The 26,751-nt window shown below is 37.7% G+C and overlaps 5 protein-coding genes across 5 annotated transcripts; 1 reads left to right on the top strand and 4 right to left on the bottom strand.

Moving 5' to 3' along the window:
- Nucleotides 1-2,779: 2,779 nt before the first annotated feature.
- On the bottom strand, nucleotides 2,780-3,706 carry LOC116046661 (olfactory receptor 10J4-like). Its single transcript, XM_031295059.1, has one exon. The coding sequence runs from the start codon at nucleotides 3,704-3,706 to the stop codon at nucleotides 2,780-2,782; it is 927 nt and encodes a 308-aa protein (XP_031150919.1).
- Nucleotides 3,707-4,399: 693 nt separating this feature from the next.
- On the bottom strand, nucleotides 4,400-5,748 carry LOC116046660. Its single transcript, XM_031295058.2, has 2 exons — nucleotides 4,656-5,748; nucleotides 4,400-4,622 (listed from the first exon to the last, which is right to left on the bottom strand). The coding sequence occupies exons 1-2, from the start codon at nucleotides 5,466-5,468 to the stop codon at nucleotides 4,449-4,451; spliced, it is 987 nt and encodes a 328-aa protein (XP_031150918.2). The 5' UTR covers nucleotides 5,469-5,748; the 3' UTR covers nucleotides 4,400-4,448.
- A 5,930-nt stretch (nucleotides 5,749-11,678) lies between these two features.
- On the bottom strand, nucleotides 11,679-13,485 carry LOC116046659 (olfactory receptor 11A1-like). Its single transcript, XM_031295057.1, has 3 exons — nucleotides 12,578-13,485; nucleotides 12,369-12,414; nucleotides 11,679-11,747 (listed from the first exon to the last, which is right to left on the bottom strand). The coding sequence occupies exons 1-3, from the start codon at nucleotides 13,483-13,485 to the stop codon at nucleotides 11,679-11,681; spliced, it is 1,023 nt and encodes a 340-aa protein (XP_031150917.1).
- A 5,243-nt stretch (nucleotides 13,486-18,728) lies between these two features.
- On the bottom strand, nucleotides 18,729-19,655 carry LOC116046710 (olfactory receptor 11A1-like). Its single transcript, XM_031295107.2, has one exon. The coding sequence runs from the start codon at nucleotides 19,653-19,655 to the stop codon at nucleotides 18,729-18,731; it is 927 nt and encodes a 308-aa protein (XP_031150967.1).
- A 3,108-nt stretch (nucleotides 19,656-22,763) lies between these two features.
- On the top strand, nucleotides 22,764-23,907 carry LOC116046709 (olfactory receptor 6N2-like). Its single transcript, XM_031295105.1, has one exon. It carries the CDS (start codon nucleotides 22,764-22,766, stop codon nucleotides 23,697-23,699), a length of 936 nt encoding a protein of 311 aa, XP_031150965.1. The 3' UTR covers nucleotides 23,700-23,907.
- The last annotated feature ends 2,844 nt before the right edge of the window (nucleotides 23,908-26,751 follow it).

Below are 26,751 nucleotides of genomic sequence, written 5' to 3'. Positions count from 1 at the left end.
ACGTGGAAATTTGCACCACGCCCTGCATACTCAGAGCTATGATTGACTGTTTGCATCCTGTAAACACTCCCACAAGCACACTGACCAGACACACTCTCCCAAAAGCTCTGACTCCGTTACAAATAACTCTGTTAACCCACAGACCAGCTATATCATTCCAGTTATAATCAATAATATCAGTAATCAGAGATACAGCGCTACACGCCCCTCTGTGCTCCCTTCGGAGCAATCACCCATTCATAATCCCATAACCACCGTGTCTGTCCCCTGACTGAGACCATCAAATGTTAACAAAAGAGGTGCTATACTCAACAACCTAATTGGAATTAAAACAACAACTGCAATGATTGAACAGAATAGGAAAATCAAATGTGGACTATTAAATATTAGATCTCTGTCTTCTAAAGCAATACTGGTAAACAAATTGATATCAGATAACCACATTGATTTATTCTGCCTCATTGAAACCTGGCTGGGCCATGACGAATATGTTAGTCTAAATGAAGCCACTCCTCCCAGTCATAATAATACCCAAATTCCACGAGGCTCAGGCCGAGGAGGGGGAGTTGCAGCCATATTTGACTCAAGCCTGTTAATTAATCCTAAACCTAAACTAAATTATAACTCGTTTGAAAGCCTGGTTCTTAATCTTCAACACCCAACATGGAAAACAATACAGCCAATTATATTTGTTGTTGTTTACCGAGCACCAGGTCCGTATTCTGAATTTTTATCTGAATTTTCTGAGTTTTTATCACGTGTAGTCCTTCAATCAGACAAAGTACTTATTGTAGGTGATTTTTATATTCATGTGGACGTTGACAGCAATAGCCTTAGTACTGCTTTCAATTCACTGCTAGATTCTATTGGTTTCAGTCAGAGGGTGCATGAGGCCACGCACTGTTTTAACCACACCCTCGACCTTGTGCTAGAATATGGCATCAAAATTGAAGATTTAATAGTATATCCGCAGAATCCTTTATTATCAGACCATTTTTAATAACTTTCGAATTCTTACTACCAGACTATACGAAATTAAATAAAAGGTCTGTTGAGATGCCTCTCCAAACGCAGCGCAATCACACCATAAAACGTTAAGACACGTTAAGAAAAAAGATCCCTATTTTGCCGTAATCCAATGACACGAAAAAAAGTAATCCACAGCGATCAGTAGATCCACAACAAGGGTCACAGGTGAACAAGGCCGCCGTTTAAACAAAGTGGAATAAACGTATAAAAGTCCAAATCTACACAGAACAACAATCAAACTGACATCAAATTTAAATACACAGCATTTAGGAAACCTTTATTGCAACGTTGGCACAGCAAGATGTCCAGATAGTACAACAGTAATTTTCGTTTTTTGCGTCCTGCTGCTCCCATCGTCAGACGAAAACTCCACGTATGCGGTCAGACCCATCTGCTAGGGTGCTGATGGGGGGCCGAGACTGAGAGCTACATGGAAAAATATGCACCAAACAAGCCACTTTGAAATGTTGCTCTTTTCATGAATACAAAAGTTGGGTGACCCCCCCCCAGACTAAAAAATGTTGGGTGACCCTCCCCTCAGCAAAGAATAAAAAGACATGACCCTCCCTTGTTTTCCTCCGGTGGTCCATTCCATAAATACCGAACGGTCCCTTATTTGTGTTTACTGTCCCACAACCTTTTTTTTACATTCCAGTGACATCACTTCAGCACAAATATTCTAATAGCCCAGTTTGTCCTGAAAGGAAATGGTGTTTATAGATTGACTGTGCACAACAGGGTTGATGTTTTACAAGCTTTTTTGGAAAGTAAAACCAGACGGACCGTAAGTTGTCAAAAATACCTGAGGGCATAACATCTTTTTACCCATTGTCTTTGTCACACCTGTAGCTGGTGTTGAAGTCTGCAGCTAGACTTCTAACTGGCAGCTGAAGAAGACACAGCTTTACATCAGTACTAGCATCCCTGCACTGGAAACCTGTCAAATACAGGATTCTTTTATTTGTTTTTAAAGCCATACACGGGCTGGACCCCCTGTAAATTTCAGAACTTAGATCTTTAGAGAAATTGCTTGAACTGTTCCATGTTCGAGGCTAGTGGGTAAGGGAGAAGAGGCCTTTGTGATTCCTAAGCTTTATAATTCTTCCTTCCACTTTCAATGAAGTGTTCCCCCTGCATTGACACTTTTAAGACACAACTCATTACTTACATGTTTTCCATGGCTTTTGGTTGCTATTAGTGATTTAAGTATTTTAGTATGTTATAGTCTATCATTGTTTAAATTGAACTTACGTTTTTTGTTTGTTTCTGTTAAGGTTAGTGTCTCCATAGGTGTTTCAGGCCCAGACTTGTAACAAATTCACAGCCCTTCTCAAGAAAACCATAAAAAATATAGTTACAAATAATAATGAGAAATGCCTGGGAGAGGACATTCAAGGAAATATCCTTACGTCTATGGACGGCGGTGTGTACAATAGAAGCTTTGAGTTTTGAGTTTTGAGTAATGACAAATAGTTCAGAAAGTCCAGGAATGTAAATAGTTCCATAAATACAGACTCAGTTCAGGATTTACCCAACTGAGGCTGTGAGTTCCCTGCACAGGGCTGGTTTTCTTGTTTCTCATGGGGGTTTCACAGATATGTGCACGTGTGTAACAGCTGCTTATTGCAAATAAGGTATAGCCCACAGACAATGTTGTGGACAAAAAAACAAATCCTTCAATTAAATGCATTCCATGAATGAGATAAATCATAAATCTGCATTATTATTACATTGTTAAAAAGTGAATATATTAGTTTAATTTGTCGGGACGGAACAATTTCTTGAGGTGTTTATAAATTTCTTTCATTTTCAGTCCATATATGATCGGATTAAAGAGAGGATGATACAAAATTATTTGTAAAGACATTATTAAACGTACAGTTTTGGGAACATTTGTTTCCAGTCGAGATAGAAGTACATCATATGCACTCAAACAGGAAAAGTTGATTAGAACCAACAGGTGGGGTAAACAGGTCTGTGCAGCTTTTCTCCTGACTTCTCTACTACTTCGATAGGTTATTATAAGTATCCTGGTGTATGTAAAAAGTATGAAGAGTACAGGGAGAGGTACAGCAATTACAAAAAGAATCAAGCTATATATATTCTGGACTGTTGAAATCACACAGTGAAGTTTCTGAATTGTGCTGTTGCAAATTATTCCTTTTAGAACAAAGAAACAGAGTTTTTCATTAGCAATCAGTAACGGTCCCACTGACATCTGACAAGCATTCAGAATCCAAGCTAAAATCAGGAACATTTTAACAGTTGTTTTTCTCATGATAGTTGGATATTGCAGAGGTTTACATATAGACACATATCTGTCATAAGACATGGCTGACAACAGGAAGAATTCTGAAGAGCCTAGAGTGTAATATATAAACCACTGAAAGAGACAGGCTGAATAAGATATGATCTGTTTTTCAGATAAAAAGTCAATCAAAAGCTTTGGATAGATAGCAGTGCTGTAAAGAAGAGAGTTGATTAACAAAGCTGCAATGAAAATGTACATAGGTTCATGGAGGGCTTTGTTAATCACTATGATGCCCACAATAGTGGAATTACTGAAAATTATTAGAATATATGCTGTAAACATGATCACAAAATAAAGATATCTGTATTTGTGCAGTTCCACATGCCCATCAAAAGTTAAATATGTTACATTTAATTCATTATCCATTATGATTGTCTGAAATGAAATGTTAATGAATAAAAAAGCTATATTAGAAGTATCATATCACCTGAGATTCTCTTATTCAGTCATCAGTACCTGACCTTGATACACACTGGTGTGGACCGGCAAACACAGACATTGGATCTGTGATCTGTTTGAGTTCTTTGGAAGTTTTTTATCAGACTGCTTCAACCTCCATGGATCTCATTAACCTCTCCAAAGGAAAACCTTCTTACATGTAAACAACTTTAAACTCCTGAGGCCCTGAGACCTGACCTCATGGATGTTGTTGAACTTTGTATGCTGAGGTTATTTGAGTCTGCCATATTTTTCTGCAACACAGCAAAAAGTCCAGTGTTGAATTAACTCCCAGAGTTGATTTCAACACTTTTTGAGGGTTTATATAGGTCCACACTCTCAAGAGTTAAATTAACACTTTCAAAATAGTTAAACATTTAACACTCTGCTAGAGTTCCTTTTTTAACTCGCAAAACAGAGTTAAAGTAACACTAAGGGATTAGACAACTAACACTGCTCCGAGTTAATTTTTTTTAACTATTTGGGTAGTGTTAATTTCACTCCCTAAAGTGTCAATTATCTACACTGAAAAAATGTTAAAATGAATTGTTAATTTATTCAATATTATGTATTCATTTAATATATACTTATATTAATAAGAATTAATCACAATAAACAATCATTTTCAAAAACATTTATTTGTGCCTTTTCTCCCTTGCAGTCAGTTGAATTAAAACATTGTGAATGAAGGTATAATGTACATACTTTCATCTGAAACACTGTATGAGCTTTGAATATCAAACGGTTTATGAAATTTAAGCTCAGACATTTTTAGTAGACACCTTTCCGCACTTCGTAATACTCTGAATGCATGATGATGGTCATCAAAATTCTCTGTAAATAGCTTGTTTGTCAAAAAAAAAATTTGATCTTCAACCAAAAGTACATCACTTATTTGACAAAAGACTGGCATGTCTTCTTCCATTGCACTGCAAATAACTAGTCCAGCTTTATACTCTACACCATCAACTTTAACCCAACTAGTTGAGAAAACATCTTTTGACAAGATCGTCTCAAGCATTTCATTGTTGACGACATTCTCATCTCTGAAGAGAAAAGATGTAATTGGCCCATACTCATTTTGTTTGAGGGTGAAGGTTTCCCAGTGATAAGCAATGGCCAGCTGATGCTTCTTAGCAAGCGATTTGGTTATGTTTTTGAAATTTTTAAAACAATCTTTAAACAGCTTGTGTTTGGCCTCAAACCTCATACACCATGTATATAATAAGGGGCCAATTTTCCTTATAGAAGATGGGTAATGGATCATAAAATGATGCTTAGGTATCAAGTTTCTATGTGGATACAAGTGCTTAAATAGTTTGTGGTGGTCAACAATCAAATGCTTTAAATATATTGTCATACCTAGAGTGAGAGAAGGTGAAAAAACTATGTTCATTATTTGAAGTAACAACAGTAACAAATTCCAGTTTTTGTTTCCTGCAGGAATAATGTCACCAAACAATAGTGGGATGTTTTTCACAAGACACAATGTCTGAATAGAATTCAAACCAATGCCATTGCCAGCACTCTCCAAAATAATCTTTGTAGGACGATTTTTTCGTTCTAAAAATCCATAATCAAAACCATAAATCCTGGAAAGCAAGTCCTGTTCTGACATAAAGTGTTGTGTGAGATATCCAAAAAGCAATTTGATCTCATACTGAACCACACCCTCAAGAAGATCATGCATGATATCAAATGAATAGTTATTACAAACATGGAAATAAAACCATAAAGTGACTTCAATTGTGGGTTTTCCTGGAGAGACTGGCAATGCATTTCAAACATATCTTTCCCACGAAGGATCACCTTAGGATCATCCTCACTGTATACCGTTTGACAATCATTCTTCTCAATCAAACAAAGGCGACAGAAATGACGGCTACTGAATGACTCATTAAAACCAAGAATTGTGTGCATCCCTAGATTATCTCCAGTGATCTGACAGATTGTACCATATACCTGCTCATCTGAAAACGGAAGACTTAGCCCTTGGCTTTCTAGTTTTTTCAAATCATTTATCAGCGGTTCTAGTATAACATCAAAACCATACTTGTGCAGATCTTGTGTGTGAAAAAGTGTTACCAAATGAATGTTCATCAAAACCGAATTAAATTTTGGGGGCAAGTTTCTTACAACAAAATAAAGACAGCCAATTTTGTGAATTCCACGTTTGGAGCCAAGGGGATTGGCTGTTTCAAAATCATCATAGTATAGTTGGATTTGTAATGCATGTCTATTAGCTGTAAACAAAGGGTGGGTTTTAAAATAACTTCCATCAAAAAAGTCAGTATAAGTATCAGGCTCTGATCTACACTCTGTCTTTAGCAAAACACAAATGTCTGGATTCCTGCACATGAACTTCAATGTTTCTAAAATCGGCACATATATAAAAGTATCCTTCACAGGTACTTGATCATAAGTACCGGATTTCTGATTTCGCCTGTTGTCATATCTCACTCCCAGTGTTATTTCTACTGGCTCGACAACTCCCCATTTTTGGTGGAAGTATTTATTTCGTTTCCATTCTGTATTTAGATTTGTGAAGGGGTTTTCATAATCTTCAAAAGATTGATTTATCACAGATATGTTGGGGTCAGTTATAGGTAAAGCAGAAATAGCTGTATGCTTTGCTTGTGAGCGAATCTCACTTGTTAGTTCTTCCAAATCTCCAACAATTGAGGATACCAAACTGTTGGAAATCCCACTCCCCTGTAATTTGGCAGAAGAAAAAGCAGAAGACAAGGAGAAATCAGAGAATTCTAAAGGAATAGAAAAAATGCAAATAATTATATTATGTAAGGTGTAGAGTGCTTTATTATACCTGCCTTGATATCTCACCCTGATCTGAGAATACTGTCAGCACCACATTGCCTTGTCCAACGAGGTCACTGAATATTTCTGCATCAACTTCTGTCCCTGTTGCATCCTTGTATATAACTTTTGCATCAGGTGGCAGGCAAAATCTCTCGATGACTGGAAAAGATAGTAAGGTCAAACTGAATGTGCCTTTGAAGTCAGTCAAACAGACAGACAGTCAGTCACTGTTTCTTGCCTCACAACCAATAACACGCTCACGTTAAATACATACATCCACCACTGTATAATCCTTAAATAGACCTAGAGCATTTTCCCTCACATAACCCATTCCCTCTTAAGTCCAAATTTAAAAATTGATGATTGGCTTTTTTATTGACTGTTTTGGTGTATATTATACTTTGCACTCTATGAAGCACACATTACAGAAGTGAAAATGTTCAGCAATTTAACCCCATTTACCGTATAAAAGAGTCTGATAAAGGCATGTAAAGAAATCAGAATTGACAACATTAAGGAGCTTGCACAATAAGCTTTTAAAAGAACATGGGTGTGGTTTAACACCTTTTTCCTAAGCCATGCTAACCTTTTTCATGGAATTGCATAAAGTCAAACCGTCCTTCATCCTCATCCAACTTCACATATTTCTGCTGTTGGCTGTACTTCACCTGGACCAGCATTTTGACTGAGACATGCAAGGAAGTTTGACAAAGTAAATAAACATTTAAAGGAAAAACGGTAACAATTAAAGCTAAGTCGACAGTGTTATACCATTTTTGGTGACCCATCAGATTCTGTGACCTGCAGTGTTGGAAAAAGTACTAATTTTCAGACAATCGGGCTGTGACTGAGATATTAAAATGCTGCTTATGCGTTGACTCATCAGTATTTAATGATGCACTTAAATGTTTAATAAATGTTTAATATATCAGTCACAGCCCGATTTTCTGCTAATTTTGTACTTTAGCTTTAACTTAGTAATTTCAGTACAATTAACTGGTAATACTTATATACTTTTACTTAAGTAAATGATCTGAATACTTTTTCCAACACTGCAGGTCATAGAATCTGATGGGTCACCAAATACAGTGGTACACTGGTCACAGACAACTAAACACGTCTGCATGCTGGGACATGTTTTTTGCGGCCCCTTTGATGTTCAAAGTGAAGGGGGGGGGGGAGACGGTTAAAAAGAAAGTTAGCTCCAGCTCAAACAAGATGTTATAGATTAATACAGTAAAAAAACATAACGCTTTGTTTTTCCTTTGTTAAATCATCCTTGATAAAGTTGGAGATGGTTTAAGTAACAAACTGTTAGCTAGCTTACCACACTGCTAGCTAGCTAATCACCAGGACAAATTTGCTGTCCAGACCTGGCAACAAACACGGTTTTGTAAGGCATATATTCTCTGTAGATGGTTCATTGTTCATACTGAAATTCTCAGCATCAATTGACAATTGTTTCAGTAAGTTTGAGTTAATTGCACTTACCGTGTAGTACTGCATGGGAAGTAGAAAATGGCGCAGACTTGTCTCCTCTGTCTCCAACCGAAAAAGTGAAATGCATGGGCGGAGCTTAATTACATCTCTGCGGAGTTGGGTTAACACTGACCAGATCAACTCTGTCAAATAACTCCAACACTAAACACCATTTAAATCAGAATGTGTTAAAATTACACTCTGGGAGTGAAAATCAACTCGGAAATGTTTAACCCTGAAATTTCAACACTCCAATTTTTGCTGTGAACATTTAAATAGAAAATCGCAACAAGATTAAACTGTATTTGCGTGTGCATTTAGTTTTGTTGGAGCACCTGTAGTGCTAAATTTTCCATCAGCAAATGTGTTTTTTCAGGGTTACCTCCATGACTGTGCCTAGCATGAGGTCATGGTAGTCCTGACCGAGGGATATATAATAAAAGTTGTGAAATAATTGTCTAGATGTGACACGGCAGAAGATTCTTGTTCTGATGTGTTTATTTTGCATGCATACTCATTAGTTACTTTATTCTTGTTGACTTCATACAAATCAAACAATGGCATTACAAGAGATAAAATGTTTGTTTGGTAATTATAACAAAGTATAGGCCTCATTTACAAGTCCTTGCTAGGCAAAGCCCCGCTGTACCTAAGCTCACTGGTCACAATAGCTTTACCACCCGCAGCCTTCGCTCAAGTAGTTACATCTCCTTGGTCACCCCAAAAGCCCACACCTCCTTTGGCTGCCACTCCTTCCATTTCTCAGCTGCAAATGACTGGAATGAACTACAAAAAAACCCTAAAACTGAAAACCCTTATCCCACTAACTGCCTTTAAACTACTTTTGTCTGAGCTCTCTCTGATCACTGTACGTGCTGTTTTCCATCATTCATGCACTGTTTTGCACACCCTTATTCCATTATCTCTGTCATGCCCCATTGCATAGTTGCATAGTTGCACATCCTCACCTGCACTGCTATCATATCTGTTTACGTTCTTTTGCATATTCCATCTGCCCTGGCATCTGCACTGTTATTCTTCCCACCATTGTTGTCATTCAATTTTTGCACATCTACTGATCTACATCACTAACTAGACCACAATTTGCACTAACTGTATATTGACTCTTTACTACCTTTCAGCATTTATATAGACTGTCTATTCATTTATATTGTGTTATGAGCTTATCATTTTTGCTTATCCATCAACCTACTTACACCTCACTTTGTGCCGGATTTGTAATGCCTACTTAATCTGTATTTTATGTATCCCCTTGGATTCTGTATTTTTGTACTATATTGAATGTAAAACTGTATGTTGTCTTGCACGCTTATGCTTTATTCTTGGCCAGGTCGCCGTTGCAAATGAGAATCTGTTCTCAACGGCACCTAACCTGGTTAAATAAAGGTTAAATACATTTTTTTTTTTTTAAATGTAACATCAACACAAACTTAATTTATAATGTACATGCTTGACGGTAGAGGGAAAACATAGTATTCATATAAATTTCAATACTGGTAATGAAGTTTAACTTTACTACAGAAACAAACTTGAAATGTCAGAAAGCCCCTTGCCCCGGGGCAAAGGGCTTCTTTCTTCTTCCGCACAATGAGTCGCCTTTTTGGGGACCTTATCATACTCGAAAACTCACCAAACTTTGCACACGCATCAGGCCTGGTGAAATATTTGATATTTTGAGGGTTTCAGGAACAGGCGCACAGAAACTGGCTAGCTAGCGTCCCCTACAAAATAAAAAAAAAAAATTGCCCCTGCAGTACGTTTAACGTAGACTAACGAAACTTGGTACACATATGTAACATGTCAAGACATACAAAAAACCTCATTGGAGCCATACCCTAAAACCAAAAGGAAGTCCAACATTTTGAACTGAAAGTTCAAAATTAGTGTGATTTTGGCCATTTCCACGTCGTACTTTAATGAACTCCTCCTGGATATTTCATCCGACTCAACTTCAAATTTGGTCCGTGCAATCTTAAGACATTAAAGATGAAAAGATATTAAAAGAAAAACTTTTCGTCATAGGGCATAGCCGTGGCGGGGCGGCCATTTTGTGCGTTTCGCCATCGAAACAGGAAGTGGGTGTAACTTGACTGTACATTGTCCAATTGGCTAGTCTAACCCTGACAACACATACAGGCCGATATTGGCTCAAAGTCATAGCGCCCCCTAGTGGCAACAGGAAGTAGGCCTAAAAGTCAAGGTGCTATACTTCAACAAACCTAGATATTTAGTCTATATCTATCTAGATATTTCATCCGATGGACTTCAAATTTGGTCTGTACCATCTCAACACCTTAAAGATGAAAAGTTATTCAAAGAAAAACTTTTCGTCAACGGCGTGGGCGTGGCGTGGTGGCCATTTTGAGTGTTTAGCGATGAATGAGAAAGTGGCTGTAACTACACTGTACATTGTCATATCTGCTTGAAATTTCCCACAATCAACAAGAGTCCAGGCCTGAGGACATATACAGACCAATATTGACTTTTGGTCATAGCGCCCCCCGCTGGCAACAGGAAATCAGCCTTATATGACAAACATCATCCGATTTACATGAAACTTATGGTGGTATGCTTGTGATACTGAGCCGGCCCCTATACATTAACCACGCCCATGTACTCAGGCCACGCTCCCTTTTATGGCTTTTGAACCGTTTAAGTCTTGTGTGAGGTATCATTGAACTCAGCAGAGAGTTCCTTCTTGATTGGTGATGGTTTGACCCGCCCCCTATGCGTTAGCCACGCCCCTTTTCTTAACTAATGACCCATTTGATATAGAGTCTTGTGTGAGGTATCATTGAACTCAGCAGAGAGTTTGTTTGTCATTGGTCATGGTTTGGCCCGCCCCCTATGATTAAGCCACGCCCCCTTTCACAGCTAATGAACTGTATGACGTAGAGTCTTGTGTGAGATATCATTGAACTCAGCAGGGAGTTCCCTTTTCATTGGTGATGATTTGCAGTGTCTGAGTGCCGCGCAAATGCACGGTCGCAAGGAGCGGCATCTGCCAGTAACCACTACGCGCGCAGAGGCGCGAGGGCCCGTCCAACGCTGCTTGCAGCTTTAATTTATATTTATTATGCAATGGCCGAGGAAGCACTGCAATTTCATTGTATACCTGATGTGCAATGACAGTAAAGTTTCTTATCTTATCTCTTGACCAAGTGGGACATCTTGGAGTGCGCAAATGTGCCACTGTCACTGCAAATGTGTCAATTTGCTTCAGGATCCAGTTGCTGAGGTGTGAGAAGGGTGGCAAGATAGTGCAGGTATTGTGGAGGTTCCTGCTGGGTAGGCCTATAGTATAATTATTGCAGACGACCTGTCATGTGCCCCAGTTCGTAAATGTGGTTTGGTCGTTGAGCTGTGCAAGTGCAGCCTTATTGCTGTGGTTTTCACATTACTGTTTGTGTGCCTGGTGGTGGTTACTACTTTTGGGGTTTGAGGATCATTTTTTTGCCCATGTCTTAAGAGGCGGAATGTGATGCCCCGTTGGTGTCGTTTGAGTGTTTTTGCTGTCTACATTGTGGAGGTGTGTTTTAACTTGTGCATCCCGTTTGCAGGTTACTAATTAGAGTAACTCAGCTCACCTGGACCTGGTGTGCTGAGGCTTCTTCAGCTGCAGTGTCCTCTGTTTCTTCCCTCTCTGCTCTGGCTGTCCTCAGGCACACCAAGGTTTAGTTATGTTTGGTTATGTTGTCCTAGGGTTGCCTTTTGCTGAGTTTACACTTTACAACACCAACACACACTCACCTTTTTCACTCATGCACACCCTACACCACTAACTCTATTGATTTCCGTATCCCATTCTGTATATCATTAATTGGGTTTAATAAAGTATTGTTTAATAAGCTTTGAGTGGGAAATAACAAATATTTCAGAAAGTCCTGGAATGTAAATAGTTCCATAAATACAGAATCAGTTTGCAGTTCATGATTTACCCAACTGAGGCTGTGAGTTCCCTGTACAGGGCTGGTGTTCTTGTTTCTCATGGGGGTTTCATGGATATGTGCATGTGTGTAACAGCTGCTTATTACAAATAAGGTATAGTCCACAAACAGTGTTAACAACAAAAAATATATGACAGGAACCAAAATATGGTCCTTGTTACTCTTTGTCACTAACAAAGTTTAACAGAAAACTCACACAGGTATGCACTCTTGCAATCAAGGCTGTTCATTTAAACATCTTGGAATTTTCAGAAGACAGAGAAAACATAGTATTCATATACATTTCAACACTGGAAATGAATTTTAACTTTACTACAGAAACAAACTTCAGAAAACATTGTGTGATTACATGATAAGATAAAATATTTTTTAAAGATCAGCAGAAGAAATGTGAAGCTAACAATGCTTTTCATTATGATACGTCAACTAGAAACAAATCCTTGAATTAAATGCCTTCCATAAATGAGAGAAATCACAAATTTGCATTATTTTTACATTGTAAAAAAAGTGAATATTTTAGTTTAATTTGTCTTCACTAAACAATCTCTTGAGGTGTTTATGAATGTCTTTCATTTTCAGTCCATATATGATCGGATTAAAAAGAGGATGATACAAGATCATTTGTAAAGACATTATTAAACGTACAGTTTTGGGAACATTTGTTTCCAGTCGAGCTAGGAGTACATCATATGTACTCAAACAGGAAAAGTTAATCAGGACCAACAGGTGGGGTAAACAGGTCTGTGCAGCTTTTCTCCTGACTTCTCTACTACTTCGATAGGTTATTATAAGTATCCTGGTGTATGTAAAAAGTATGAAGAGTACAGGGAGAGGTACAGCAATTACTAAAACAACCAAGCCATATATATTCAGCACGGCTGAACTCACACAGTGAAGATTCTGAAATGTGCTGTTGCAAATTATTCCTTTCAAAACAAAGTTACACAGTGTTCTATTACCACTCAGTAACGTTGCCACTGAAACCTGACAAGCAGAAAGAGTCCAAGCTAAAATCAGGAAAATATAAACAGTTTTTTTTCTCATGATAGTTGGATATTGCAGAGGTTTACATATAGACACATATCTGTCATAAGCCATGACTGACAACAGGAAGAATTCTGAAGAGGCTAGAGTGTAATATATAAACCACTGAAAGAGACAGGCTGAATAAGATATGATCTGTTTTTCAGATAAAAAGTCAATCAAAAGCTTTGGATAGATAGCAGTGCTGTAAAGAACAGAGTTGATTAACAAAGCTGCAATGAAAATGTACATAGGTTCATGGAGGGCTTTTTTAATCACTATGATGCACACTATAGTGGAATTACTGCAAATTATTAGAATATATGCTGTAAACATGATCACAAAATAAAGATATCTGTATTTGTGCACCTCCACATGACCATCAAAAGTTATATATGTTACATTTAGTTCATTATCCATTATGGTTGTCTAAAACAAAATGTTAATGAATAAAACAGGTATATTAAGTAAGTAAGTAATTTATTTGATATAGCACCTTTCACAGACAGAGTCACAAAGTGCTTCACACAAAAGACATTTGATTAAAATACAATAGAATCCAAAACAGAAAATAAACAAGCAACAACAAATGCAATTCCAATTAGAAGTAGATAGATAGATAGATAGATGGATAGATAGATAGATAGATAGATAGATAGATAGATAGATAGATAGATACTTTTTTTTATCCAGAAGTAAATTAAGCTGTCCAATGGCTCATAAACATCATTCATACACATAGGCACACAGACATATGACATCCACGCACACATACATACTACAAAAATACAAAGTAAGATATCAATAGTGTGCCCTTACAGTGAAGTTAGAAGTAGTATCATATCACCTGAGATTCTCTTATTCAGTCATCAGTACCTGGCCTTGATACACACTGGTGTGGACCGGCAAACACAGACATTGGATCTGTGACCTGTTTGAGTGAGTGGGAAGTTTTTATGAGACTGCTTCAACCTCCATGGATCTCATTAACCTCTCCAAAGGAAAACCTTCTTACATGTAAACAACTTTAAACTCCTGAGACCCTGAGACCTCAGAACTAGTGATGGCCAAGTAAAAACTTTTTGAACCACTTTCTTTATTTTTCTGAGCCCACTAGATGGCGCTCTTGGTTTTAAGAGAAAGGCCTATGGCATTGCAATTCAGTGTATTCTCAGTCCTTTGTTGAACAGAGAGCGCCATCTACTGAGCTCAGAAAATAAAGACAATGCTTCACAAAGCTTCATTTGGCCATCACTACTCTGACCTCATGGATGTTGGACTTTGTATGCTCAGGTTATTTGACTCGGTCATATTTTTCTGCAACATCTAAATAGAAAATCACAACAAGATTAAAATGTATTTGCGTGTGCATTTAGTTTTGTTGGAGCACCTGTGGTGCTAGATTTTCCATCACCAAATGTGTTTCTTCGGGGTTACCTCCATGACTGTGCCTAGCATGAGGTCATGGTAGTCCGGACCGAGGGATATATAATAAAAGTTGTGAAATAATTTTGGCATAAGTTTGGGCCTTATTTGAATAAATGTAAATAGTTTGTCCTTTATATGAGTTATAATGTTCATTATGTTTATTTTTGTCTCCAAACACATAGGAGATCTGTTTTAGACAACACATATGCTTGTGTAGATTTGTTGTTGTGTGTGTGTGTGTGTGTGTGTGTGTGTGTGTAAGATATTAATAAATATGACATTATTATTCTGAGTACTGGCATAAGTGAATGTCATGAGGGAAAAAGCGTCTGGACTTTTTTTGAAGAAATGTAGATATTTTTTCCACTGTATAAGTTATATTTATTTCTTCACTGTTTGACTCCTAATACATATAAGAACTGTTTTAGACAGCAGATTTGCTTGAGTTTTATTGTATTGCGTGTGATATCAATACATATCTGTTAGATTCAATTTCCTTTTCATTTATTTATTTGTCTTGATGGTCCCACAACCTTTTTTTTTACATCATTATATCATTTCAGCACAAATATTTTAATAATTTGGCCTGACGAAAATGGTGTTTATAGATTGCCTGCACAACAGGGTTGATGTTTTACAAGCTTTTTTAGAAAGTAAAATCAGATAAGTTGTCAAAAATACCTGAGGGCATGACATCCATCTTTTCACCCATTGTCTCATCATTGTTATCTACCGCCCACCAGGTGCTCTGGGGGAGTGTTTGGAGGAGCTGAATGTCGTTCTTTCAAACAAATCTGAAACTGGCCCTCCGCTGGTACTTCTGGGCGACTTCAACATCCAGACAGAGAAGTCAGCTGCCATTTTCACCTTTTCTCTTCTTTTGCCCTCTCACTCTCCCCTTCACCACCCACTCACAAAGCTGGCAACCACCTAGATCTCATATTCACCAGAAACTGCTCTACATCCAATGTCACTGTTACTCCACTCCATACCTCAGACCATTTCTTCATCTCTTACTCTCTCCCACTCTCCCAAGCTCACAACCATATCTCAAGAGACACCATACCTGTCCGCCATAATATTCGTTCACTCTCTCCTTCTTCTCTGGCGGCATGTACTTTATCAACCCTCCCTCCATCTGACTCTTTCTTACTCATGCCTCCCAATGCTGCCACAGACACTCTACTCTATCCTCCTCTCTTGACTCTCTCTGCCCTCTTACTTGACGACGCTCGCAAGTCCTCCCTAGCTCCGTGGTTATCTGACTCAATGCGTGCTGAAAGATCAACTATACGGGCAGCAGAAAGGAAATGAAGGAAATCTAAACACCCAGATGATCTGCTTACCTATCAGGCTCTCCTTTCCTCCTTCACTGCCTCTATTTCTGCAGCCAAAACCTCTTTTTATCAAACCAAAATTGAATCCTCTTTCTCGAACCCCAAAAAACTTTTTTCCATCTTCTCTAACCTCCTAGATTCCCCCAGTCCACCTCCTCCCTCCTCCCTTCTACCAACCCACTTTGTCAACTATTTTGTAAAAAAGATAGATGACATACGCTCTTCATTCTCAACCACACCTCCTGAAATCACCTTACCATCCATCACATCCAGTACTCTTTCCTCTTTCACCCCTCTATCTCCAAATCAAATTCTTACTTTAATTACCTCTGCCCGCCCACCCACCTGCCCCCTGGATCCTATCCCTTCTCACCTTGTCCAGTCCATTGCTCCTGACCTCCTTCCTTTCCTCACCCATCTCATTAATATCTCCTTGTCAACTGGCTGTTTCCCCGATGCCCTCAAAGAGGCAAGAGTGACCCCACTGCTCAAAAAACCAACACTCGACTCTTCTGATGTAAATAACTACAGACCCGTCTCCCTTCTTCCATTTCTATCTAAAACTCTTGAGCGTGCCATTTATAATCAACTCTCTACCTATCTCCACCAGAACAACCTTCTTGATCCCCACCAGTCTGGCTTCAAGGCTGGCCACTCAACAGAAACTGCCCTCCTTGCTGTCACTGAGCAGCTTCACATCACTAGAACAACCTCTCTCTCTTCCGTCGTCATCCTTCTGGACCTTTCTGCTGCCTTTGACACAGTGAACCACCAGATCCTCATTTCGACACTCCGAAATATGGGTGTCTCAGGCTCTGCGCTCTAATTACTCACATCTTACCTGGCAGACCGAACCTACCGGGTAACCTGGAGAGGATCTACCTCAGAACCTTGCCCACTCAAAACTGGGGTTCATCAGGGATCAGTCCTGGGTCCCCTCCTCTTTTCTCTGTACACCAACTCTCGGGTCCGTCATTCAGTCGCACGGCTTTTCTTATCACAGCTACGCAGATGACACCCAACTAATTCTCTCCTTTCCTGAGTCTGAAACTCAAGTAGCAGCACGTATCTCAGCCTGTCTGACTGATATCTCTTGTTGGATGTCTATACACCATCTGAAACTCAACCTCGACAAGACTGAGCTCCTTTTCCCAGGGAAGGTCTCTCCTACCCAAGACCTGACTATAACAATTGACAACTCTGTGGTAGTCCCCACCCAGACTGCTAGAAACCTGGGTGTGACACTTGACGACGAACTCTCCTTCACTGCTAACATTGCTGCAACCACCCGATCGTGTAGATACATGCTGCATAACATCAGAAGGATACGTCCCCTTCTAACGCAGAAGGCGGCTCAGGTTCTGGTTCAGGCTCTAGTCATCTCATGTCTAGACTACTGCAACTCCTTCCTGATTGGCCTCCCTGCATGTGCCATCCGACCCCTGCAGCTCATTCAGAACGCGGCAGCTCGGCTTGTCTTCAACCTCCCCAAGTTCTCTCACACTACACCTCTCCTCTGCTCTCTTCACTGGTTACCAATTGCGGCCCGCATCCGCTTCAAGACACTAGTACTTACATACAGGGCCACGAACGGCTCAGCCCCAGCTTACATCCAGGACATGGTCAAACCATATACCCCAACGCCCACTTCGCTCTGCATCAGCCAAACTGCTTGCTGCCCCCTCACAGCGAGGGAGAACTTATCACTCAACGAACTCCCGACTGTTCACTGTACTGGCTCCCAAATGGTGGAACGAGCTCCTCATCGAAATCAGGATGGCCGAAAGCCTACACATCTTCCGGCTAAAAACACATCTCTTACGACTACACCTCGGATAAAAAAAAAGAAAATGCACTTTTATATGTCTCTTTGTAGCTTTGCTTATTTAAAGCTAATGTACTTGCACTTACTACTTGTTGTCTGGAGTTTGAAACTTTACAGTTGAAAGCACTTAATTGTAAGTCGCTTTGGATAAAAGAGTCAGCTAAATGACATGTAAATGTCTTTGTCACACCTGTAGCTGGTGCAGAAGTCTGCAGCTAGACTTCTAACTGGCAGCTGAAGAAGGGACAGCATTACATCAGTACTAGCATCCCTGCAATGGCTACCTGTCAAATACAGGATTGTTTTATTTGTTTTTAGAGCCATACATGGGCTGGCATTTCAGAAGTTTTCAAAACTTTTCTTATATCTTTAGAGAAATTGCTTTATCTGTTCCATGATCGAGGCTAGTGCGTAAGGGAGACGAGGCCTTTGTGGTTCCTAAATATAATTCTCCTTTTGAATGAAGTGTTCCCCCTGCATTGACACTTTTAAGACACAACTCATTACTTACATGTTTTCCATGGCTTTTGGTTGCTCTTAGTGATTTAAGTATTTTAGTATGTTATAGTCTATCATTGTTTAAATTGATCTTACACATTTTGTATGTGTAAGATCAATTTGTTAATATGTGTTAATAACGTGTTAATAACAACAAATATATGACAGGAACCAAAATATGGTCCCTGTCTCTTTATTTTTCCAAAATGAAATTAAAAAACACCTTTTGCATGCAGTATTTGCAAAATCAGACACACTCTTGCAATCAAGGTTGTTCATTTAAACATCTTATTTTTAGTCAGATGACAATGAAAACATGGTAATCATATAAATTTCAATACTGGTAATGAAGTGTAACTTTACTACAGAAACAAACTTGAAACTTCAGAAAACATTGTGTGATTACATGATAAGATAAAACCATTTTTAAAGATCAGCAGAAAAAAATGTGAAGCTAACTATGCTTTTCAGTATGGTTACGTCAATTAGAAACAAATCCTTGAATTAAATGCCTTCCATGAATGAGATAAATCACAAATTTGCATTATTATTACATTGTTAAAAAAGTGAATATATTAGTTTAATTTGTCTTCACTGAACAATCTCTTGAGGTGTTTAAAAATTTCTTTCATTTTCAGTCCATAAATGATCGGATTAAAGAGAGGATGATACAAGATCATTTGTAAAGACATTATTAAACATACAGTTTTGGGAACATTTGTTTCCAGTCGAGCTAGAAGTACATCATATGTACCCAAACAGGAAAAGTTAATCAGAACCAACAGGTGGGGTAAACAGGTCTGTGCAGCTTTTCTCCTGACTTCTCTACTACTTCGATAGATTATTATAAGTATCCTGGTGTATGTAAAAAATATGAAAAGTACAGGGAGAGGTACAGCAATTACAAAAACAATCAAGCCATATATATTCACCACTGCTGAACTCACACAGTGAAGTTTCTGAACTGTGCTGTTGCAAATTATTCCTTTCAAGATAAAGTAACAGAGTTTGTCTTTAGCACTCAGTAATATTCCCACTGAAATCTGACAAGCAGGTAGAATCCAAGCTAAAATCAGGAAAATATAAACAGTTTTTTTTCTCATGATAGTTGGATATTGCAGAGGTTTACATATAGACACATATCTGTCATAAGCCATGACTGCCAACAGGAAGAATTCTGAAGAGGCTAGAGTGTAATATATAAACCACTGAAAGAGACAGGCTGAATAAGATATGATCTGTTTTTCAGATAAAAAGTCAATCAAAAGCTTTGGATAGATAGCAGTGCTGTAAAGAACAGAGTTGATTAACAAAGCTGCAATGAAAATGTACATAGGTTCATGGAGGGCTTTGTTAATCACTATGATGCACACAATAGTGGAATTACTACAAATAATTAGAATATATGCTGTAAACATGATCACAAAATAAAGATATCTGTATTTCTGCACTTCCACATGCCCATCAAAAGTTATATATGTTACATTTAATGTATTATCCATGAAGATTGTCTGAAACGAAATGTTAATAAATAAAACAGGTATATCACTAGAAGTCTCATATAACCTGAGATTGTCTTTTCAGTCAACAGTACCTGACCTTGATACACACTGGTGTGGTCCAGGACTCACAGAAATTGGATCTGAGATCTGTTTAAGTCTGTGGGAAGTTTTTATCAGACTGCTTCATCCTCCATTGATCTCATTAACCTCTCCAAAGGAATAGCTACTAACATGTAAACAACTTGATCAAACTCTGGAGGCCTGACCTCATAGTTGTTGTTAGACTTTGTTTGCTCAGGTTATGTGAGTCTGCGTGATCAAACTCCCGAGACCTTGAGACCTAAACCCATAGATACATTACATTTAATTCATTACATACATTTAATTCATTATCCATTAATGAATGAAACAGGTATATTAGAAATAGATAGATAGATAGATAGATAGATAGATAGATAGATAGATAGATAGATAGATACTTTTTTTTATCCAGAAGTAAATTAAGCTGTCCAATGGCTCATAAACATCATACATACACATAGGCACACAGACATATGACATCCACGCACACATACATACTACAAAAATACAAAGTAAGATATCAATAGTGTGCCCTTACAGTGAAGTTAGAAGTAGTATCATATCACCTGAGATTCTCTTATTCAGTCATCAGTACCTGGCCTTGATACACACTGGTGTGGACCGGCAAACACAGACATTGGATCTGTGACCTGTTTGAGTTCTTCAGAAGTTTTTATGAGACTGCTTCAACCTCCATGGATCTCATTAACCTCTCCAAAGGAAAACCTTCTTACATGTAAACAACTTTAAACTCCTGAGACCCTGAGACCTCTGACCTCATGGTTGTTGTTAGACTTTGTATGCTCAGGTTATTTGAGTCATATTTTTCTGCAACATTTAAATAGAAAATCACAATAAGATTAAACTGTATTTGCGTGTGCTTTTAGTTTTGTTGGAGCACCTGTGGTGCTAAATTTTCCATCACCAAATGTGTTTTACCATGAGGTCATGGTAGTCCGGACCGAGGGATATACTGTATAATACAAGTTGTGAAATAATTGTCTAGATGTCACATGGCAGAAGATTATTTTTCTGATGTGTTTGTTTTGCATGCATACTCATTAGTTACTTTATTCTTGTTTGCCTTCATACAAATCAAACAATGGCATTTCACAATTATTGTCTTTTCATAGTCAAAGTTAATATTTAATAATACGCTATTGCACTGTTCAATCCCTGCCCTGTTCACTTTTGCACTACCACCATTGCACACACTACCATAGCACCTTATCATGGTCATTGCATCACATGGTCAGTCCATACCAGACCATTGTAATCACTTCATAAATTGTTAACTCTTTACAGTTCTGTGAGTGATTGTTTTATGTATGTGAGATATATGTGTGTATGTGTGTTTTTTGTTTTATGGTTGTCTAATCTACTGGATGCCTAAAATTTCCCTTGGGATGAATAAAGTATCTATCTCTACATCTACAACAGAGATAATGTAATAATAATGACAGAAAGTATAGGCTCAATTTAACATCAACACAAACTTAATTTATAATGTACATGCTTGACGGTAGGTTTCTTTCTCAAGGAACATGTGTGTTCCTTAGTAAAACCATTTAAGAGAACTTAAAGAATTTTAGGGGCACAATGAAAATGTTTAAATTTATGTCTATTTCTTTAATAAAAGGGTGCAAGGAGACATTTACAAGCAAAGCAATTTAATTTGTTTTAATACAAAAAAGTATTGTAGGTTTTTAAGTATTTCAGCTTCAAACTGTATTTATCAATTATTTAATTGTTTTTACATTAAACTAATTTAAACTGCATATGGTTTAAGGTTCATTCATTGTCATTGTGCAACACAGGTTCTGATCTGGACCTAGTCTCATGTTGGCAGACCTATCTCCACAGCGCTGTCGAGCAGTGGCGATTAGACCCCCTAAATTTCATTTCAGCCCCCCTAAATATTATAATAATAAAAAACAAATTATTATTGAATCAATTTTAGTGCTTCAAGTTAGAGTTTGTGAACTTGTCTGTTAGTAACAGAGGGCAAACAATTACAGGTTCAAAGAAACATGTTTAATTTCCTGTGTCACTGTCGCCAATGCTATGCACCTGTAACCCAGTCAAGGGAAGTTTGATTTTCTATTTATTTATTGTTTGCACATCATTATCATTTCATTTGATTCTGGTAGTCCATAAAGGGACTTTCGTAGGTTTTTCATATGTTCAATATTTTGCATTTATCTTATACTGTTGTAATAATAAATACATATATTCATTGTTATCCAGTAAGATTACTGATTTAGCGGGGGGCTAACACTTTTGCAAGGCACTGTATCCATGTCACATTCTCATTAGGGGCTGAGCCCCCCTACAGGTCTGATCCTAGAATCACATCCTAGTCCCTTCCTCGCTTCCCGCTGTGGTAGGACGGACTAACATTCACACATGGGGTCCACATTTTGACCTTTTTTTAGAGCTTTTGCGTGCACAACTTATTTTGTTTTATAATGGGTAAACTATATTGAGTCAGTAGGTCAGTGTCTCAAATGTTGTTATTATCTCAAGTGCTTAATACACCTGATCATTCATATGTGTACTTCTGTTATAGCCTCCCTACTGAAATTTAGATCTCAGGCTCCTGTCTTCCCGTTTCTTCTGACAAATTCTAATTCCAATTCCCGTCCTCATGGAACAGTCTGTTTTCATGTGTTTTATTTTGTCTTTCATTTTTTACAGGGCACACAAAACATATAACAGACTCACAAAGCCTAAGCAATCAAAGTTTAACAACATCTATGAATTCAGGCCTCCAGAGTTTGATCAAGTTGTTTACATGTTAGCATCTTTTTTCACTGGAGGGTTTAATGAGATCCATGGAGGTTGAAACAATCTGATAAAAACTTTCCAAGAAGTCAAACAGGTACAGGTACCAATTTCTGTTTGCCGGACAACACCAGTGTGTATTAATGTCAGGTACCGATGACTGAAAAAGACCTTCTTGGAGTATATGAGACTTCTAGTAATATAAGTTTTTTATTCATTAACAAATCGTTTTAGACAATCTTAATGGATAATGAATTAAATGTAACATATATAACTTTTGATGGGCATGTGGAAGTGCACAAATACAGATATCTTTATTTTGTGATCATGTTTACAGCATATATTCTAATTATTTGCAGTAATTCCACTATTGTGGGCATCATAGTGATTAACAAAGCCCTCCATGAACCTATGTACATTTTCATTGCAGCTTTGTTAATCAACTCTCTTCTTTTCAGCACTGCTATCTATCCAAAGCTTTTGATTGACTTTTTATCTGAAAAACAGATCATATCTTATTCAGCCTGTCTCTTTCAGTGGTTTATATATTACACTCTAGGTGTTTCAGAATTCTTCCTGTTGGCAGTCATGGCCTATGACAGATATGTGTCTATATGTAAACCTCTGCAATATCCAACTATCATGAGAAAAACAACTGTTAATATGTTCCTGATTTTAGCTTGGATTCTGCCTGCTTGTCAGGTTTCAGTGCTAATATTACTGAGTGCTAATAGAACACTGTGTAACTTTATTTTGAAAGGAATAATTTGCAACAGCACAGTTCAGAAACTTCACTGTGTGAGTTCAACAGTGCTGAATATATATGGCTTGATTGGTTTTGTAAGTGTTTTACCTTTTTCTTTACTCTTCATACTGCTTACATACACCAGGATACTTATAATAATCTATCGAAGTAGTAGAGAAGTCAGGAGAAAAGCTGCACAGACCTGTTTACCCCACCTGTTGGTTCTGATTAACTTTTCCTGTTTGAGTGGATATGATGTACTTTTACCTCGACTGGAAACTGATTTCCCCAAAACTGTACGTTTATTAATGTCTTTACAAGTTATTTTGTATCATCCTCTCTTTAATCCAATCATATATGGACTGAAAATGAAAGAAATCTATAAACACCTGAAGGGATTGTTCTGCAAAATTGGCCATTGTATTAAATACTAATAGGAAATATAGTCAGTGTTTTGTATAATAATAATTATTGTTGTGTGATAGGATTTCTGTGATCCTTGGAAGGTATTTAATGTGATGACTTTTTTTCTATAACATAATGCACCGAAATACTCCAACAGCACTAAATGAAGAACCTTTTTGTGAGACCAGCCTCTTGGTTAGGGCCTTCATCAGGGTTAGGGTTACTTTTTATGGTTAGAATTTTCAAAACACAACAGAACATTTTTATTCTATTTTGATGTTGTTGATGAACTGCAAAAAATAAAACCCTTTTATCACAATCACTTTCATATTGTTAATATTGCATCTGGGTGTATTGTTAAAGATTATAATGGTTATAAGGTGAACGTGTCAGCATTTTAAATAAACATCCTTGAAAGCAAGAGCAAGTGCTTCAAACTGTAATTTGATCCCGAGAGGCAAAGAGGATATTCCAGAAAAAAAAAGTCAGAAATCTACGGGTTGAATTAATGGTAATTATTACATTTTCACACAACTGACTGTTTACAACAAGGCAATTACACATGTAAGACAAGCACACTTCTCAGAACTGATAACCGACATACACAATAACCTTAACTCTATTTCTAATCCTGCTTGTGGTGTTTCCTCACTGTAAAATGATAATATTCAGTGGCGGTTTTACATTGAATTACACCCAGGGCGAGACCCCCTTTGAGCGCCCCCCCCCCCAGAAAAAAGAATTTTGCAAAATTACTATATTATAGTGTATATTTATTTTAAGCTCTGATAACTTATACTGTCATATTTTGTGCACAATTGTGTTCATTGTCTTTTGAAAATGTTGGAGGTAAAGATTGTGCAACTTAAAAAGTGTGTTTCCTGTTGTAATTGCAACAGCTAAATAACTGGATTCTCTTAAGTGTGTTTTTCAAATGTTCTAATGAAGGATTTGTGCAATTGAGAAATATAATTTTCTTTTTCACTTATGTTGTTATAATAAAATATATATATATGTGCCAAAAATATATACAATCAGATATAGGAGCAGAGAGCAACAATAATATAAAATATTAAAACTAATATGCAAATAATATATAGAATAAATATTCTAAATAGCACAAATCCTTCATCCCACAAATGTGAAAACACACTAAGGAGAATCTAATTATTACACTATTGCACTAAGAACAGAAAACACAAACTAAAACCTGACCTTTCTGGCCTTCCTTGATGCAAAATCATCAATGATGTCATCGTATGAAATCTGCTCCCCTATTGAGTGATTGATACTGATGATGGCAAGGCCAGTGAGCCGTTCCTGCATCATGGTTGACCTCAGGTATGACTTTATCAACTTTAGTTTTGAAAAGCTCCTCTCTGCTTGAGCCACAGTGACTAGCAGAGTAAGTGCAATCCTGAGAGAGTGCAACCCCAAAAGTTAGGGTAGATCTCCGATAGATCCTTATCATGCATAAAAGTGATGAGATCAAGGAGGCTCATGGTCCCCTGTCCCCCCCCCCTCTTGTCTGGACGGTTCCATTTGGGAGACGAAGCAACATAGGCGCAGATTTATGTTTTCCTCCGTGGGTGATCACGGGCGCACACCCAAGCAAAAAAAAGTAGTCAAAAAATGTTTGCATTTCAGACGGCCGACACGAACACGCACACGCCTATCAACTCCATAATAAAGCCGTAAAGTAGGCTATCTCACTAAAGCAATGTTATCTAGAAAAACTATTATTTTGCACATTATGTTATGCACTAAACTCTTATTTTGTCTGAATGACCTCCAGAAGGCTAAATCAATTCTTTTTTTTGTAATTTAGGCATTTATTGTGACACCCTTATACTTTATATTAAAAAGTTCAAACAGGAAAAGTATGAAGGGAAATTTCACAGTTCATGGTGTTCTTTTCCAAACGTCAACGAGTAACCGTGGTTAATAACAGTGTTGTAATGTAACGGAGTATAAATACTTCGTTACTGTACTTAAGTAGAAATTTCACGTATCTGTACTTTACTTCGCTATTTAAATTTATGTCAACTTTCACTTTTACTCCACTACATTTCCTAGATAAAATGTATAATTTTACTCCGTTATATTTCCACTAAGCATCTTCGTTACTCGTTACTAAAAAAATAAAATTAGAAGAAATGTGTGCGACTGCAATAAGGGAGGTTTGGTGAATCACTGCTCCTAGATTGCATTACGCACGCTCCGCACGCCGCGCGCTCTATTTCAGCGCTTGTTTGTTGCTAAAGGAGGAGGAGGACGCACAACTGAAACCGCCATGGAAGCACGAGCACCTACTGGAGGACCTCCCGTTATCGTAGACGACCACCCTGACGATAGTGGTGAACTCGGTGAACAGGGTAGTGGTGAAGATAACGTCATACACCCGTGGCCGTATTTGCAAGAAAAGTTTCTGTACATTGGATTGAAAGATTCTTCCTACCGGATGATTAAGAAGATATGGGAACCCTGAATATGCTTTATGCTTTACTATAAGAAAGCCACAATAGAGTTCACAATAAAAGTTCTAACCGCTTGCTTTTTACTTTTACTTCAAATACTTAAGTACATTAAATATCATCATCATTACTTAAGTAATATTCTAAAAGGTAACTTTCACTTCTACCAAAGTCTTTTTCTAGTACGATACTTGTACTTTTAGTATTGCTTTCTAGTACTTTATACAACACTGGTTAATAATAATGATTTCAATATTGACCAAAATAATTCTTTGCATAATCGAGCAGCCCTATTTTGAATGCAGGACTTTTCCTTGTAACAGAGTATTTCTACACTGTGGTACTTTTATTAAAATATAAGTTCTGAGTACTTCTTCCACCTCTACTTTTGTGTGGCGTAGTTTAACAGTTTATTATTAAAGTCAGCAAAATGACTCAGTAATGTCACTTTAATAACTCATAAATCAAACTTTTCATTCATAGGAGAAAAAGTATGTGTGTTTGTGATAACTTGTTTCTCAGTTGTCCCCTGAGGCCGTCACACTGTGACCACTGGGTGATAATTATCTGGCTGAAGTCAGGCCGCCCCCCCGAGGCCTGGCATGTT

This window comes from Sander lucioperca, chromosome 8 (assembly GCF_008315115.2).
Source record: "Sander lucioperca isolate FBNREF2018 chromosome 8, SLUC_FBN_1.2, whole genome shotgun sequence".
NCBI lineage: Eukaryota > Metazoa > Chordata > Actinopteri > Perciformes > Percidae > Sander > Sander lucioperca.
Note: the sequence above shows the minus strand (reverse complement) of the source record. Positions and strands in the feature narration are given on the sequence as shown.